The sequence below is a fragment of the Cyprinus carpio genome, chromosome B5, assembly GCF_018340385.1.
Source record: "Cyprinus carpio isolate SPL01 chromosome B5, ASM1834038v1, whole genome shotgun sequence".
Classification (NCBI taxonomy): domain Eukaryota; kingdom Metazoa; phylum Chordata; class Actinopteri; order Cypriniformes; family Cyprinidae; genus Cyprinus; species Cyprinus carpio.
The window spans coordinates 11,585,591-11,603,628 of NC_056601.1; the positions used below are offsets into that span (position 1 = coordinate 11,585,591).

The 18,038-nt window shown below is 37.8% G+C and overlaps 2 protein-coding genes across 2 annotated transcripts; both read left to right on the forward strand.

Annotated features, from left to right (window-relative positions):
* The first annotated feature begins 7,092 nt into the window (after window positions 1-7,092).
* On the forward strand, window positions 7,093-12,463 carry dlb (deltaB). Its single transcript, XM_042724308.1, has 7 exons — window positions 7,093-7,366; window positions 7,516-7,755; window positions 8,297-8,363; window positions 8,471-8,728; window positions 9,229-9,590; window positions 9,951-10,167; window positions 10,797-12,463. The coding sequence occupies exons 1-7, from the start codon at window positions 7,316-7,318 to the stop codon at window positions 11,447-11,449; spliced, it is 1,848 nt and encodes a 615-aa protein (XP_042580242.1). The 5' UTR covers window positions 7,093-7,315; the 3' UTR covers window positions 11,450-12,463.
* Window positions 12,464-12,680: 217 nt separating this feature from the next.
* On the forward strand, window positions 12,681-17,838 carry ppp1r14aa (protein phosphatase 1, regulatory (inhibitor) subunit 14Aa). The gene is made up of 4 exons (XM_019076894.2): window positions 12,681-12,948; window positions 14,222-14,296; window positions 15,064-15,096; window positions 16,777-17,838. Exons 1-4 carry the CDS (start codon window positions 12,769-12,771, stop codon window positions 16,939-16,941), a joined length of 453 nt encoding a protein of 150 aa, XP_018932439.1. The 5' UTR covers window positions 12,681-12,768; the 3' UTR covers window positions 16,942-17,838.
* The last annotated feature ends 200 nt before the right edge of the window (window positions 17,839-18,038 follow it).

Consider the following 18,038-nt stretch of genomic DNA (forward strand, 5'->3'; position numbering starts at 1 on the left):
TTTTAAGTTGTTAGGCAGATCAATAAGATAGGTAACTTGTTTTCCTTGTTTAAGTTTGTAACTTGAATCTTTCAGGTCCATGTTAAAGCTGGTCTTGATTTTAAGAAGCCTTCTTTTGTTCGCGGAAAACAATGAAAATAACATTTTCCAACTTATTTTGTGTATGTATAAAAAAAGAGAACATTTATTCAACGAGGACACATGAAATTGATCAAAAGTGACAGTAAAGACATTTATTTTGTTACAAATATTTCTATTTCAAATAAATGCTGTTGTTTTGAACTTCTATTACTCAAAGAATCCTGAAAAAAGCAGCAAATCAGCGCATTAGAATGATTATTTACAATTGTTATATTTCACACTATAATTGCTTTTACTGTATTTTTGATCAAATAACTGCAGCCTTGGTGAGCATAAGAGACATCTTTCAAAAATATAAAAAAAATCTTGCTGACCCCAAACATTAGTATATGTGTGGTTTGACGTGATTTCTCCATCAAGCCTGCTTCTATCAGCTGCCATCTGGAACAAAAGAGACAGACTGCGAAGCAACAGTGGATAGATTTATCGATCCTTCTTCTTTTTCAAGTACATCTCTGTTTTTCCTCCCCTTCTTCTGTTGTACTGCTGACCTCTTCACCTTTTCTTCTCTTTCTTTCACCCCTGCTGATTCTCCTGCCCTCTCTTTTATCCCACATCTGTCACTCTGGGTTCTCTAATAACCCAACGCTACCTCTGCTGTGAGGCCCTCTTTTCCTCCTCAGAGGTTCAGAGCTTCACGGTGGGGCCCATGTCATTCCAGCCTATTCAACTGCATGAGCCAGTCGTGTGTTTAGTGCACCTGTTCTGACATGTAATGTCTAACACATATTAATATTAATGTTTTTCACTTTCACCTACTAATAGGTTCAAGTGTATTAGTTGTTGTGTTGAGACTATTTTTTTTTCTCTCTGAATGAGATGTCCACACCTTGGGAAAAATCCAGTAAATAATAAATATCTATTTATTATGCTTTGTATTTAATATTTAATACAGTAAATTATATATTATTGCATTTTAGATTTTTTTAGTTAGAATTTATTTTTAATTGACACAGATGTAAAATGAGTGAAGGGATTAGGTCCCCCATGTCCACTAACACTGACCTCAAGAACACTCCTCTGTCTTATTGTGTTTTCAACAGTGCGCTTGTCTGAATATATGAGATCTGTTTCTGTGAGATTATTCCTGTCATTTTTACTTGAACACAGCAGCTGCACATACATAAACACCCACAGCAGCTCCGATCCTACGCACATTTACATAGTTTGATCATCGGGCAAAGGTCAGTACTTCCCTCAAGGCCAGCAGATTTTGTACGCGTGTGTATATATGTGTGTGTGTGTGTGTGTGTGAAAGGACTGGTCTGTTGTCCCAAAGGGCTCAAGGCCCAACAGATGCAGTTAGAGAGTGTGTGTCCTCAGGATACTGGTCCAGTGTGGGTCACTAATGTAGGCAGATGAACCGTGTGTGTGTGTGTGTGTGTGTGTGTGTGCCCTATGGGAGCTAGTCTCCAGGGTGAGCAGATGTCATGACGTGTGTAGAAATCCTGGGTCGGGTGTCATCTAAAGGCTCGAAAGAGGATATGGCGATGTGAGTGAATGAATGTGAGAAGTTGTATGTGTGTAAAGTCTGATACTTTGAGTCTGAGGAGTGTAAATGGAAAATGAATGTGCAAGTTAATTTAATTTATGAAAGGGTTTTCAGTCATATTATTCATCTATAATTAGTGAAATCATCTTAATTAAGATGAACATAATGGTGTACTGGAGGTACTGGACAGGGTGTCTAAAAACAACTGAGAGGAAATTCTGTGTGTATGTTCCTTTTTGCAGGCCTGCACATATGTGAGATTTGAGGTGTCTGGATGTGGGTTCATAAATATGGATGTATGCATGTGGAGTGAAGGGTGTTCTGGGGTTCCCATGCTCCTGCCATGCTTGTGTCCCACCTCAAGGGACCACCATCCCCCAACACCCACATTACAAGACACAAATCAGTCATTGCCCATCTGCACTGCACAGACAATGAGTCAACACACATGCAATAATTTAATGCAAACACATATACAAACACACAATCATTCTCTTACTAAAATAATTAACAGATGCCTTAAAAGATTAACAGATGCGTTATTATTAGATTAGGAAGAGGAATAAGTGTCTAATATTATTAAAATGCATCCATTATAGGATCTTCTGATTTTGATTAAAGGAGTCATTTGAGGCGATTTAAAATTTTTCCTTTCTCTTTGGAGTGTTACAAGCTCTTGGTATATAAAGAAGATCTGTAAACTTTCTGTAGAAAATCTGTAGACTAAAGTCTCAAATCCAAAGAGATATTCTTTATAAAAGTTAAGAGTCAACCATACCTACCTAAAACGGTTCTAACACGCCCCCACATATCTACGTCAGGATGTGGGAAGATTTGCAAAACGCTGCCCAGATGTTCACGCAAAGAAAGAAGGCGTAACTTTTATTTTCGTTGTAGTATTGTTGTTGCTGCCACTGCCATATCATATAGACGCTGTGTGTTTCACTGTGAAAGTGAAACTACTTTGTTTGGCCTTCCAAAAGAGGAAGATATCCAATTTCTTCATGCCTGGAGCTGATCCGTGCTGGTCGCTGAGGAAATACATCAACTTTACACTGTGGATCGCCGGATCAGCTTTCACTGTGGATGAACGAAAATAACGACCAATGGCGCGGGAAGTGGGGTGCTGCGGGGGCTGCAGCCCCCCCCGTCATAGCATCAGCCCCCCCTGGTGGGGGGCTGTGGACTAACCTAATATTGTACTCAAAAACGTGAAAAAAATAAAAATAAAAAACAGACATAACAATGTGTTTAATGTGGCATTAAGATATAGTGTATAAGATATAAACTAATGATTAATTATTGTAATATTTCGTTGATAAAAGACTAACCTAGCCTCCTCAGGAATGCTTCCGTCACCGTCAGAATAATTGGCTTCCGTCAGAATAATGGGCGTTTACTAGCCGCTCTCAAGCGCACGACCGCATGCATAATTTTGCCACAAAGAACCGGCTGAAGAAATGATTATGAATTTGTCAAAAAAAAACAAGGAGACATTTAATTGTTTATTAATAAAATGGTGTTTTCTGTGTCGCTGCAAAGACGATGCGGACTCGCCATGAACGCCAGAGAGAAATGCACATTTCATATGGATTAGGCCTACATATTCAGAGAGTAGCCTATTTATTTTCGTTTTGAATATTTTCGTTTAAAAGTAGACATTTTTAATCTTTCTATAATAGATAGCCTATATTTCTCAAAACTGTCTGTGAGGCACAAGCTGAGTTTCTGCGCCCTCCAGTTCACGTGCAATACAAGTGATGTGCCGGCACCTTATTACATTGTCTGCTAATATATTTGCTTGTTTATTAAATACAGGCAATGGGTTGATAAAATATTGATCAAAATTAAGATACAATTTATACAAAACGAAAATCTTTTAAACAGAGTCTTTCTACAAAACAAAACTCAATAAAGTGGTCAAAATCATGTCTTACCTACTCCATGTCTCATAGGCTATTGAGCATGATGTATCATATCTTTCTCATGCTGCATGCTCACTTTCATAATAAACATTGATTAAATAAATAAAAAAAATACATTAGCCTATAATATTTAAACAAATATGAAACCAAATATGTTTTCTTTAATGGCTACAACACATAGCCTAAACAGTACAGAGATTTTTTTTTTTATTATTTATTTTTTATTTTTATTAAACATCAAAGTACAAGTACATCAAGTACAATTTTTGTGTATAAAACAGTAACAATCACGCCAGGGGAGAAGACTAGTAGAGAAAATTTCATGTCGTCAGTCACAAACATAATGACGTCACATATTTTTCCAACCCAGCCCCCTCAGCCCCCCCCGCATGAAACAGCTTCCAGCGCGCCTGATATCGGCCTTTATTCAACAATTCCTCTCCTCTGTGTCTCTCCAAATCAGTGTAGCGCCAGACACAGAGGAGAGGAATTGTTGAATAAAGTCGTTATTTTGGTTTTCTTCGTGTACAAAAAGTATTCTTGTTGCTTTATAACGTTACGGTCTAATCACAGATGGCAGATGGACTATTCTGACGATGCTTTTCATACTTTCCTGGACCTTGACACTGTTATTTATTTGGCAGTCTAGGGACAGTCACAAGCCTCCCTTTTTTCATCCAAAATATCTTAAATTGTGTTCCGAAGCCGAACAAAGCTTTTATGGGTTTGGAACAACATGGGGGTAAGTGATTAATGACAAAATTTTCATTTTTGGATGGAGTATCCCTTTATTACTTTGTTGTTACCTGGATGATCCACAGCTATTTTTGTTGTTGTTGTTGTTTCCATGCATCTTTTGTGTATTTTGTGTGGGTGAAATGTCTCTTTAAGAAGCAACAGTCCTCTTTAAGAAAAAAATTGGATTTGTGTCCATAAATTGTAAGAGTAAGCATCATTTTTACTGTTTTCTGAAGAAAGTGTTTTTCCTATTTTATTGACTTATTTATCCTCTTCAGCTAAGCACTTCTGAATGCTATACTGTGATTTTCTCTTTGAATAAGTGCTTCTCTTTCTCTCGTCTGTGCAGATGTCAGGGATCTCAAAAGCCTAAATCCTGCTACCAGCCTGTAGCCCAGACCATGTGTCAAATCTTAACTTGCAAAACTTTAAGGATTAAGAAACCTTGCATGCGAAAGTCACAACTATTTCTGTTTCATTCTGTCAGATTTTAGTTGTTTTAATTTTATAGCTGCATGGCTGCATATTACTGTATGTGGATGGGATAGGTAAAACACCTGTTATGAGATGGTGTTTCTTTTTTTTTTTTATATGTGTCTTTGTATTAAGGTTTTTGATTTTAACTTACTTAGGGTGAGTGCATGTGTGTTTTTTTTTTTTTTTTTTGAGGATCTACTTATCATTTTTGACACCTGTAATTTACTTGTTACCACATGACTTTTATCATAAAGAGTTTTTGTTCATGGACAACAGCTTGAAGTTAAAGTCTTTAATTCAGGTCTTCATTAACTGAAAGGCCTTCTTTATAATAAACAATTTTGTTGTGAAAGGTGTGAAACATCACTGGCACAATCGACTTGCGTGCTTGTTTTCCTCACGTGGTCATCTGTCCTCTCACCCACATGACAAAGTTTATCTCTACCAATAGGCTACATGAGATACAACACAGTGTGTGGCATAAAATGGGCCTTTGTTCCCACAGCATCAACTTAATCAACTAGGCTATAATCATATTAGTAGTTAAATAAAGTGATTTTGTTTGCTTACAGTGTCAGGGTATTTCTCCTGACTGACTGACTTTTCTTCACACTTTGAAGATTAATTTACACGTATCTGTGGTCTTTGAGACATTATATATGATGTCTTTTAAAAGACATTATAAGTGATGCATTGTGATTATGGCTTAATGAAAGGTTCTGAGGCACGCGTCATTCATTACCATAACAACAGCAGAGCTCTCGCCAACGTGACCGACCACAAACACGCACACACAGCCATACGTAACAATGAATGGATATACATATTCCATTCATTCCATTTAGTTTCCACAAACACTGAATGACACAGATTTAGGCGCAGTTGTTGTTACATTCGATATTCCAATATTTTCTATTAATCCCGCAGGCCTAATACTGTGGGAAAATAATAAACATATCTATATGTCAGAAAATACTAGCCTAAAAGTTGTTTTTAAAAAAAGTGGAATGGCTGCAACCGGCTGCAACAGATGCCGGTTGGGTGAGTTTGGGCGGTTTGTGGCGGACAATAAGTGACCATGTGCCGCCTGTTAACATACAGCTGTTGGAGCTGACCCACACAAAAGTGTCATCATGATATTTCCCCACCCATCCTCCAGAGCAGCCTGAGCGTCTCTGCATACTGCGCAACAAAAGACACACACACACACACACACACACACACACAGACACTTGTGCCTGCAGACACAAAGAACATGGCAAATAAAAACTTATGGCCTCCCCCTGCCCGCACGCGCCACAGCGACCGCACTGATTGTGTGTGTGTGTATGTTTAGGGGATAGAGGAAATAATTAAAAACAGAAACGTGTGCTAGATAGAAGTAGCCTACAGTAGGCTGTAACACTCAGGAACCATAAAAAGTGAAACCATGAACATGTAATATATATTTTTATTGAATTATAAAAACATCATAATTTAATAAATCGCCAATGGCCTAGGCCTTATTTATATCTAATCGGTTAGCATTTATAAAAATGAATAATGAAACCAATTTTTCACTGTAAAAACATTTTTGCTAAATCACGGTTTCATATGTTTTTTTTTTTTTCAAACAAACTTAAACTTCCTTTATCATCAGGTACCATTAAATTAACTAAATCACGGTCACATATGGTTTTTTATTTTCAAACAAACCTAACAAACTTCCTTTATGATCACGTAGAATTAGCTACAACATAGCATTCTGAAGCATACGAGCATATAGCTAGTGAGGTAAAACTGCTTAGGTAGGTGATATAAAGGTACAATATAAGCAGCATATCTAGGCTATTTGTTTTATTTTTATTTCTAGTAAGCATATTGTAGGCAACTTGCTGGGAATATTTTCCATAGAGGCTCAATGAAGACAAAACAAAACCAAATCTAAAATACTATAGACAGTCCGTCTACACTGAAACGTATTATTCTAATCTATGCATATAATTATGTGCATATAGTCAAGGCGTACGAATAATAAACTAATTCTAAAATTCGACATAAGTGGAAAACTTGCTGTTTGCTAAATTTATTTGTGAAACCTCACAAAATAAAGGAAGATTCATCAGGTTCCATACTCGAGAAGTGTGCCCATCTGGTCTGCATCACTGTAATTAAAATACCATTTTCTGATACAGGCAGCAGTGAGACTAACGTCAACTCTTAACTCCATCAACATCACTGCCACATGCAGCAGATCAATTTAATCAGGCCAATATTATGCCATATGTCCCCGCTGACGTCACGTGCAGGGGGGCAAGGCGTATATAACGGCATCCATTCATCAAGACGTTCAATGAAGACCAACCGCAAGCGCTGAAGAACGAAGAGGACGAGTGCGCTTTTCCTCTGAATACACAGTGGACTTTTATGGACCTGACGAGGATTTCGTACCAGGACATCTAACAATTTTTTTTCTTAATCTCCAAACACTTTGAAGCTTGGGAAGTAACGGATGAAGATACCTGTGCGTTATTGTAATAAAGTTTAGGATTAACTGAGCGAGATGGCGCATCTGTCTTTGTACTGCCTGCTGTCTGTGTCGCTTTTGCAGTTGGTAAGGAGCCAGTTCAGAGCTTAAACTTAGTTTATCATTTCATTTTCTCTTTAATGTGAGTTTATAGATATTTTCCCCTAGGTATAGTGTTCTGTTTATCATTTCCAAAAGTTTCAGAAGTCACATACGGTTTTTCTATTCGTGAACAGGTGGCTTCATCGGGTGTATTTGAATTGAAAGTTCACTCGTTAAGCACGACTCGCCGCTTTTGCAGGAGGACGCGAGACTGCAACATCTTTTTCAGGATTTGTCTGAAGCATTCGGAAGACGTCATCTCCGCTGAGCCTCCGTGCACCTTTGGAACCGGACAGACAAATGTCCTGCGAGCGGATCAGAGCTCTATAGCCAGCAGCGCAGCCATCCGGGTGCCTTTCCACTTCAAGTGGCCGGTAAAGTTCTTTACGCACCAGATTAACTTTAGTAAACAATATTCCAGTGTTTCATGGAGTATTTAGTAAGATGAACGTTCTTTACGTTACTGTATATTACCTCAGATGCCCTTAAGTCTAACATTTACTGTAAAACCATAAACAACACCATGCAACAGTCTGGAACTGTCAGTTCATAACAAATATGACCTGAGAAATCTGAGGGTGCAAAAATAAAAAATATTGAGAAAATCGCCTTTAAAGTTGTCCAAATGAAGTTCTAAACCATGCATATTTCTAATCAAATATTAAGTTTCGATATATTTAGAGTAGGAGATGTACAAAATATCTTCATGGAACATGATCTATACTTAATATCCTAATGATTTTTGGCATTACAAAAAGTAGCTATTGCTACAAATATACCTGTGCTGCTTATGACAGGTTTTGTGGTCCAGGGTCACATATAAGTGGAAGACAATATAAAATGTTTGCTTCTCTGTCTCAGTAAAAATGATATGATATGAATTTAACATCTAAAATAACATCTTGTTCTTTTTAGGGCACATTTTCTCTTATTATTGAGGCATGGAATGCTGAGTCTCCAAAAGAGCATCATGACTACACAGGTGGGCTACACAGTGTGATGGAAAGCAAACATACAGACATAAGACTGTTTTTTTTATTATTCCATTATTCATTCAAGCTCAAGTTTTTCGTTATTGTTCCACAACAGAGAATCAAAACAACCTGATCAGTCGTTTAGCAACACGAAGGCGCTTGGCGATTGGAGAAGACTGGTCTCAGGATGTTCATTTTGGAGACCAGAGTGAGCTCCGTTACTCGTATCATGTTTTCTGTGATGAGTTTTACTCTGGTGAGGCGTGTTCGGATTACTGCCGTCCTCGTGACGATACACTGGGACACTACACCTGCGATGAGAATGGAAACAGGGAATGTCTGGAGGGATGGCAGGGAGACTACTGCTCTGACCGTGAGTAGCACCTGTGTGTGTCAGATGCTCAGAGATCTGCTTAGCCCTCAGGGATTGTATGTCTAGGACACTGAAAAGAAGCAGTCCCACTCCCTTTCCTGATCACTCTGTATTTATGTGTGATTGTGGTTTGTGTGTTGGAACCTGAGCAGCAATACATCCCCTTATCTCTCCTATCTTTGTGTGCATGTGTGTCTGATGGAAGCTTAGCTGCTTCTCTAGAGCTTCTACACTTCTTTTGTTCAGCCAAACAAAGAAACCCAACAGATTCATGCTAGAGGGTCGTTCTGTGTGTGTGTGTGTGTGTGTGTGTGTGTGTGTGTGTGTGTGTGTGTGTGTGCACGCTTGGCACAGCTCAAAATACAAAAGAGTGCATTACCTCTGTCAGCTCACCAGCTGCTGGCCCCAACACTTAACACACCAATTCATCTGCTCTCTCCAGGGGGCGTGGTGTGTGTGTATGTGGTGTGCGTAACCCCCCTCTCTCTCTCCTCTCATAGCCATCTGCTCTTCGGACTGCAGCGAGCGGCACGGTTACTGCGAGTCACCTGGTGAGTGCAAGTGTCGTCTGGGATGGCAGGGGCCATCCTGCAGCGAGTGTGTGCATTACCCGGGATGCCTACATGGAACCTGCTCACAGCCATGGCAGTGTGTGTGTAAGGAGGGCTGGGGAGGCCTCTTCTGTAACCAGGACCTCAACTACTGCACCAACCACAAACCCTGTGCTAATGGCGCCACCTGCACCAACACCGGACAAGGCAGCTATACCTGCACCTGCCGGCCAGGATATGGGGGCACAAACTGTGAGCTGGAGATTAACGAGTGTGATTGCAACCCCTGCAAGAATGGTGGCAGTTGCAACGTAAGTCCATGCCCACATGAAAATAAGAAAACCATATTTATTAATAAACAGTCATCAGTTAAAAGTATATACATAATAGTAAAACAATATTTACATGTAAATCAATTTAGAATATTTGAAATGCTGCACATATATATATATATATATATATATATATATGTGTGTGTGTGTGTGTGTGTGTGTGTGTAATAGAATATTAATAAAAAAAATTAAATAATGGTAAAAATGTTTCAATCTGTGTGTCATGATTTAGGTTTAGTAAATATGCTCTGATGTGCTTTATGTGCACAGTGGTTTTTGAAGATCAAAAATTATTTGAGACCTGAATTATGTTTACACTATCGTTCTCCTTCCTTGCAGGATTTGGAGAACGATTACTCCTGTACATGTCCTCAGGGATTCTATGGGAAGAACTGTGAGATCATTGCAATGACATGTGCGGATGACCCCTGCTTTAACGGAGGGACGTGTGAGGAAAAATTCACTGGTGGCTATGTCTGCCGCTGCCCCCCAACCTTCACCGGATCCAACTGTGAGAAGAGACTGGACCGCTGCAGCCACAAACCTTGTGCTAATGGTAAGTGTTTGTGCTGGACAATGCATCAACAAAATGTATTTTATTTTAAAGTGGTAGTTCCCCTAAAGGTAAAAATTCTGTCCATGTCTAACCCTCATGTTGGGTTTCTTACCTTTGTGTAACTCAAAGGAGAGGTTTTAAAGAATGCTCACACTGCTCATTCAATGAAAGTGGTTGGTGAACAGACTCTCAAGCTTCAAAATGTATTTAAAAAAATCAGTGAAGTAGCACAAATGACCCATACACTAAGTCTTCTAAAGGTTGTTTTATGTCAGGGGGAAAAAATGCAATTTAAGTACTCTAAAAATCTTGCTTGACAGCTGTGGTCACCATTCACTTTGATTTGAAATAAAACATTTACATTGACACTTTTATTCAAAGCAACTTACAGTGCATTCAGGCTATCTATCTATCTATATATATATATATATATATTTTTTTTTTACCAGTATGTGTGCTCCCTGGGAATTGATCCCATAACCTTTTGTGCTGTTAACGCAATGCTCTACCACTGAGCCACAGAAACCAGCTTAAAATTTCCTCTAAGCAGTTCCAGTACTACACACTACACATGTACTTCCTCCCTACTACACCTGCTCATATGTAACCTCTTCTCTCTTCTATTGTAGGCGGTGAGTGTGTGGACCTGGGCGCTAGTGCTCTGTGCCGCTGTCGCCCTGGTTTCACCGGTCCTCGCTGTGAGACGAACATCGATGACTGTGCCCGCTACCCGTGTCAAAATGCCGGAACATGCCAAGATGGCTATAACGATTACACCTGCACCTGTACACTAGGTTTCACTGGTAAAAACTGCAGCCTCCGAGCAGATGCTTGTCTCACAAACCCATGCCTCCATGGAGGAACGTGCTACACACACTTCTCCGGGCCAGTATGTCAGTGTGTGCCTGGGTTCATGGGCTCAAACTGCGAGTTTCCTGTGCAGGGAGGTATGGAGCTGATGGCCCCCCGGGTTGGACGGACCTCACCTTCAGCAGTGGCGGTGTCATGTGTGTTAGGTGTGCTGGCTGTGTTTTTGGGAGTGTGTGTGGGACTGGTGGTGATCAGGAGGAGAAGGCATAGACTGCACAGACAGCAGTTATGCGATTCAGTGTTTAATGATTTGGAGACCGTGAATAATTTAGACAGGCAGCTCTATCCCTATGACAGAGACTACAGTCAGGTGAAACCCTGCAACACTGAGGGCAGAATTTCATTGTCAGCTTCTCACACACTGCCTGCTGAGCAGGACTTCCTGTGGAGTGCTGGAGGAGGTCTTAGATAAGGCAACACACATTTGTACACTCCTACACTCATGCATACACTAATGTAGACAAGTGAGCATAAATAAAGATACACAAACTCACATGCAGGGATAAGAATTTGGATGTAGCACTTGCTTTTATCTTAATTATTATGAATGAATGAATGAATGAATGAATGAATGAATGAATGAAGTATGTAATGACTGAATAAGGGATTGGACCTTTGTCATCTGTGTAGGTAGAAGACTCTGTAAACCAAAAACCAAAAGAAATAAACAAGCACATCATTGCGCTGGGCTTTGTGAATCTGTATTTCCATATGAAGACAGACACAAGCCCTGAAAGCTGATACAGACTTAGGTTGCAGAACTCTAAACACAGTGAACTGATATCTTTATACAAAGATAAAGAAGTGAAAATAACTCTGTACAAAGAGAGCTAAGTAAGGAAATACCTCTATTGAAAGAGAAAGAAGTTAAACTGAAGAGCAGGTTTAGGTGTTCTCTAGTCAAACTCTGGGCTTTGTATAGGACTTATTAAAACAACTTTTTTCTCTTTCTTTTATATGAGAATGAGAATATCACTTTTTCTTTATTTGCCAGGATGTTTTAATTAAAAAAGTTGTAATAATAAACAAATGTGACGAGAAAGGAAGCAAGCAATTGTCAGGAATATGATTATACTATGTTCTTAAGACCAAATGGTAAGATTTTGCTCCAGTTTTGTATTGCGTATTAAGCAGTGTGTTTTCTTCCTCGACTGACATGGGGAAATGTGTCACTGGTTCTTAAATGTCAAATAATAATAATAATAAAAAAAATCTGATTTTCTTCAATGGGGTTTATGTCTAATGAATGTTTATTTCTTTTGCCAGATGTTTCCTATTAATTTAATCCTAAGTTTATGCCTAAGTTTCTATTTTGCATTTTTGTACTTTTGCTTTCAATCATTGTCTTGTCTTTGTAAAGAATTTGTGTTAATTTATTTTGTATGTCTTTGTTACTTTAATGAAAGAAATAAATTATATGAGAAACACATCATTCTTTGTTCTTTTACAATGATTGATCATTAGAACACCATTTCGTTTTCAAAATTTTAAAGTATTTCATATACATTTTTTCCCACGTCATTTTAATATGTCTTTAAATATACCATTAAATGGCAGAGATGTCATTAATGTACTATTTAAACAACAGAAATTTAGTTTTTAAAAAAAGAGCATCTGACTTTGAACATCCAATCAAGTTGAGCGCGTGCCAGAGTTCAGCTTCTTCTGTCCGCGCGGCGCGCTCCTCCAAGCACTCATTCTTTCTCTCAGACAAGCAAAGGCACATGTAACATGGCTGAGGAGATAGATACCGGACATTCCCCGGATTTAGACAATGCTCGAGAGCACGGCGTGAACTTGCATAAGCGCCAATCGCGCGTTACTGTAAAATACAACCGCAAACAGCTTCAGAAAAGGTTGGACGTGGAGAAATGGATCGACGAAGGGTTGGACAAGCTGTACGAGGGCAAGGTGAGTGTCCACCGCATCCTCACATGTGCAGCTGGTGCAGAGTTGATACTCGAAGCTACAGGTGAATTACTTCTAGAAAAAAAGTATTTTGATGGAAAAATAAACGATAGCGATGAATTTCCAAATGCTGTGGAGACACATGCTGTGTCATTCGTTATTTTGAAATGTTTGACTGGTGAAATGTGCGACAGTTCCTTCTCTAAGAAGTTGACCACAAACGTTTTGTACATGTAACTATTAAAATCAGGTTCAAATACGAAGGTTCACTTACTTTTCTCTCCAGTAAATTCATGATAACAAGTGTTTTCATTTCTGAATAGTTGAATGGAGTTAACTTTGCAAACTTGTTTTAAAGTCAATGAACATGTTTGCATTACTTTTGCTTTACAAATGTTTGTAGAGACAATAAGTATCCAAAGAATAAGAATGATACTTCAGTGCATGAGAATAAGTACATGAAATACAGACATTTTACACCACTCAATTTTTTTAAAGTGTATTTGCATCTCTTTATGCACTTTTAAATGGAATGAGGGGAGACATTGTTCTGCAAGTCTAACATTTATAAACAACAGCCTTTGTTAATGTAAGTGTGTGATGGATGCTGTGACATTATTCATATATCTCACAGAACAATATAAGTTGTTGGATAATGTTAGATATGTTGGCTGCCCATAAAAGGTGAGAAGGACCAGGCCTCTAGAGGTACTAGTGAAGGTTCTGCTTTCTCTCCCTCATTTACCGAGGGGATCACTTGGTTCTATCACTACCTTACATGGGCACCCCCTGAGAAACAGTCAATGGCAGCAGCAGGCAGGAAATTTAAACATAAGCTGTGTGTGTAGTGAGATGCTGTCCCACAGTAAGAGACGGCAGAGATGTCTCTCGGGAATTGTGCTATGTGATCTGTTATCTCAATTTCCTCCTCAGCTTGTGTAGGAGAACGTTTCCCACTGAAATGATGGATATTGAGAAGATATTCTGAGATACTGAAACTGTAGGCTGCTGAAAGGTCAATGAGATATAATGGGCAGTGTTATGGACTGGAATACATACATGAATACTGTTTGGTTATGTCAAATTTACAGTTATATATTATTAATAATATATTATATATCATTACAGTTTAAAAAAAAATTATACATATACATATACACATACATATATTATATATATATAATATATGTATGTGTGTGTGTGTGTGTGTTTCTTTTCTGGAATGGTTAATTTCAGCACCCTCAATAATTTTTGTTGCTTTTTGTTTATTTTGGAGGACATGCCAGAAGAAGTGAACATTGATGATTTGTTGGATCTCCCAAGCGATGAAGAGCGAACACACAAACTACAGGTCCCATAATCCTCTTCTCCCTCTCTCACACCACATCCTGTACTTAGGCCTTGCCATAATTACGTTTACATTTACGCATTAAACTTATGCTTTTGCCCAAGGTGACTTACAAAAGAGTGACAAAAGCTATTTGCCAAAGAGCCAACAATATTCCTATAATATACAATGTCAGGTTTATTAGGCAACAAGATGCAGGAGAAATGCAGAAAAGAAATAGAAGTATTTTTTCCCAATGCACTGGGAAAATCTCACAAATGGCAGGAAAATTAAATTAAAAGACCTTCTAGAGAAGAATAAAACCGCTTTAGTAAACATTTCTGATTGTGTTGTTGCCCAACACATTAGTGCTCAGATAATACATTTATTTATTTATTCAGAATATTGGCTATTTTTTAAATTTTTAAAGTTTGTATCTCCCATGAAAATAACATCTAGAAGATAGGACCATTGACTTTGAGGTCCGCGACCTGACATTCTACTTTTAGATGAAGATGGTGAGTGGATGCCAGAACTTTTATACCATGTCCCTTGAACTGAGTATTTGCAGGGACCCCCTTTTCAACATTTTTCTCCGAAATGAGGCCCACTATCATTTCTCTGAATGACAATACAGAACCATTTAAGGCTTTATATTCTCTACTGCGTGCACATTAGTTTACAGAGTTATAAATACTCTTAGTAATACTGATTTAAGCTAATTAAATTGAATTACATTTAGATAAAATCATTGGAAATGACAATCAAGAATGAATTTGTTTGTTTTACAGGTTCTTCTGCAGACCTGCACCAGCAGTACTGAGGTACTTTTCTCAATCCTTCCATCCATAAATCCTACTTGCTTTCCAAATGTTTTTCTTGTTCTTTTTCTATCTTTCTGTCTACTCATCTTTAGTTCCTATCTATGGACCTCTCTTGTTTTCTCATCCTTTTGTTACTCTACCTCTTCATCCCTCTTTCCTGCTCTCTCCCTCTCTCTCTCTGAGGAACGCAGCAGTGGCTGACACTCCCTTCCACGCATTTCTCACAGTAATCACAGTGAATGAATGATTTGTTCTCTTTCTCTCCCCATGCCCCTATTTCTCTCAGTTATTACAAAGCCATTCTTTCATTGGGGCTCTTTAACGATGTTCACTCTCAGCATTTTGATTAGTGTATGTACATGATTGTTGCTATGTGTGTATGCGCAGAAGATTGTGTGCCTCTGGGTAAGCTAGTGTTGAAGTGCTGACACACCTTGGAAAATCAGTAGAGAGGAACGTGGCATTTAGCTCATACACACAAATATCCGAAAAACTTAATCAGTTTTCACATTTGAAACCTACCAGGGCACAATTCTCAACATTTTCAGTTTAAGAACACCTTTTTACTTTGACACCTGCAAGACACAGCCAGAGGAATGGGGGAAAAATGCATTTTTGAGAGATGCAGGTTTTTTTTTTTAAAGGTTTAATTTATTTGAACTATTAGAATGCTGTGTCATTAGATGCTGCAAAAGACACGAGACACGCACAGTGGTCAAACACATCTGTCTAACTTGTGTTTACATAGAAAAACAATGGAAGAGTTGCACACTGGAATGGAAAAATTCATTCTGTGTTAATGGCCGCTAATAGTGTTAACAAACTGCTGACTGGTACACATACACATATCAGCGGAAGATATTTAAGAGTTTTTGATGGTTAACTCTTAACAACCAGTAAATAAGTCAAGATCATTTCTGCATGTTATATATTTTACAGCATATTTTCTATATTTTGTTTTTCAACATGTGCTCTAATTATGGAACTATTGCTGTCTAATGATTAATCGCAGTTAATCACATCCAAAGTAAAAGGTTTTGTTTACATAATATATGTGTGTGTGCTGTATATATTTATTATGTATATATAAATACAAACACATGCATGTATATATTTAAGAAAAATGTTATGTTTGTATATTAAATATATTTATTTATAATATAAAATATAAGAATAAATGTATATATGTGTGTGTGTATGTATATATATATGTATGTATATATATATATATGTATATATATATATATGTGTATATATGTATGTGTGTAAATATTTTCAAAATATATACTGTATGTGTATATTTACATATACATAATAAATATATACAGTACACATACATTTCGTAAACAACAAACTTATTTTGGATGCGATTAATCGCGATTAATCATTTGACAGCATTATATAATTGTTTTGTTGATTATGATCAAACATTACATCTACTATATAATTAGTATTTTGAATGAACTAGTTTGTGTATCAGGAACCCTTGACTGTAATTTGAGTATTTACAGAGTTTTACAATACGTTGTCCTAAATTGCAATGTGCAAAAATTTACAAACATTTTCATGCTTATTATTCACAATTTTTTCAAGCGTGTACACTAAGATTAAGGTTATTCTGTGTGTGTGTGTGTGTGTGTGTGTGTGTGTGTGTGTGTGTGTGTGTGTGTGGGTGTTCAGGCTTTTATTGCTGAGCTGTTGCAGAAGCTGCATGGTCTCCATAAACAGGAGGAGCTGCAGAATGAAGGAATTGAGCATCCCTGTCTCCACACTTATCCCCATCACCATGGCAACATCCATCATCACAGAGGCAACCATCAACATCCAACACATCAGACACTGTGATTGCATCCAGTTTGGATAATTGCGCTCACTGGACTGAGCTCCCTAACACAGACTCAGGTCACACATATGATGTATCCAACTAGTTTAGCAACTCTGTATCTGTGAGGTGTTTGTTTACAAACTCGTATGAGTGGTATATTAACAGTGTTCAGTTGTAAAATTCCTCATCACTGTTGGTAACTAAATCTATGCAGTAGCATTAATTTGTTTGCAGGATTCTTGGTTGCTTGACTCGGTTAGGATTGATTAGTGAGACTAGCAGTATGCAAGTTTAATATGGTCATATTGGTTGTCTTCAGGTATCTTCGTCCCCACAGATTCACAATACTATACTAAAACATGTTAACAATCACAGGAAAGTACCAAATCTGAGTAGACATTATATATATGGACGTATTGTCAAAGTTAATGATGTTTATGAATGAAGATTTCATGTAATAAGTGTTTAATAAAAGTAACAATTATTTTGAATTTGTGTGTGGTGTTAATGGCAGGTGAAAGTGAGCATCTCGATGAGCTGGGGTGTGCTATAGCCTATCGTCCACCAGAGGGAGAAGTAATACAGAGGCAGACACTTCTGTCCAAATTTTTGTGCCTCTCACTTCTAGAGACACACTAAAGAGCTAGGTCTACGTGACACTAAGGCAGGTATTGATGGTGGTGGCTTCTATTTATGTTTTTGCATCAACAGCTCAGTGCAAAAATATGAAAGTAGTTGTTTTTGTTTTTTAGGTTATGGAAAACTTATCTGTAAAGATTCTTAATTATCCAGATCATAGAATGTTCTAGTACAGTGGTTTTCAACCTTTTTGACTCCAAGCCCCACTCTGTCAAAGATGATATTAAAAGGCCCTCATATCTAACCTGATATGTACCACTCGTACTTCTGTTGTAATATGTAGTAATCGAATATAAATTATTTTGGTTTATGTTTTTTTATTTTTTTTTTTTTTTTTTTTATTTTATTAATTCTGTTAATATAAATGTAAATGACTTTGAGGCTCTGATTTTTAAGATTTTAAGCCCCCCTGGAAGTTTGCCCTGGCACAAGATCCCTGTTTGAGAACTACTGTTTCAGTAGATTCATTCTAGTCAAC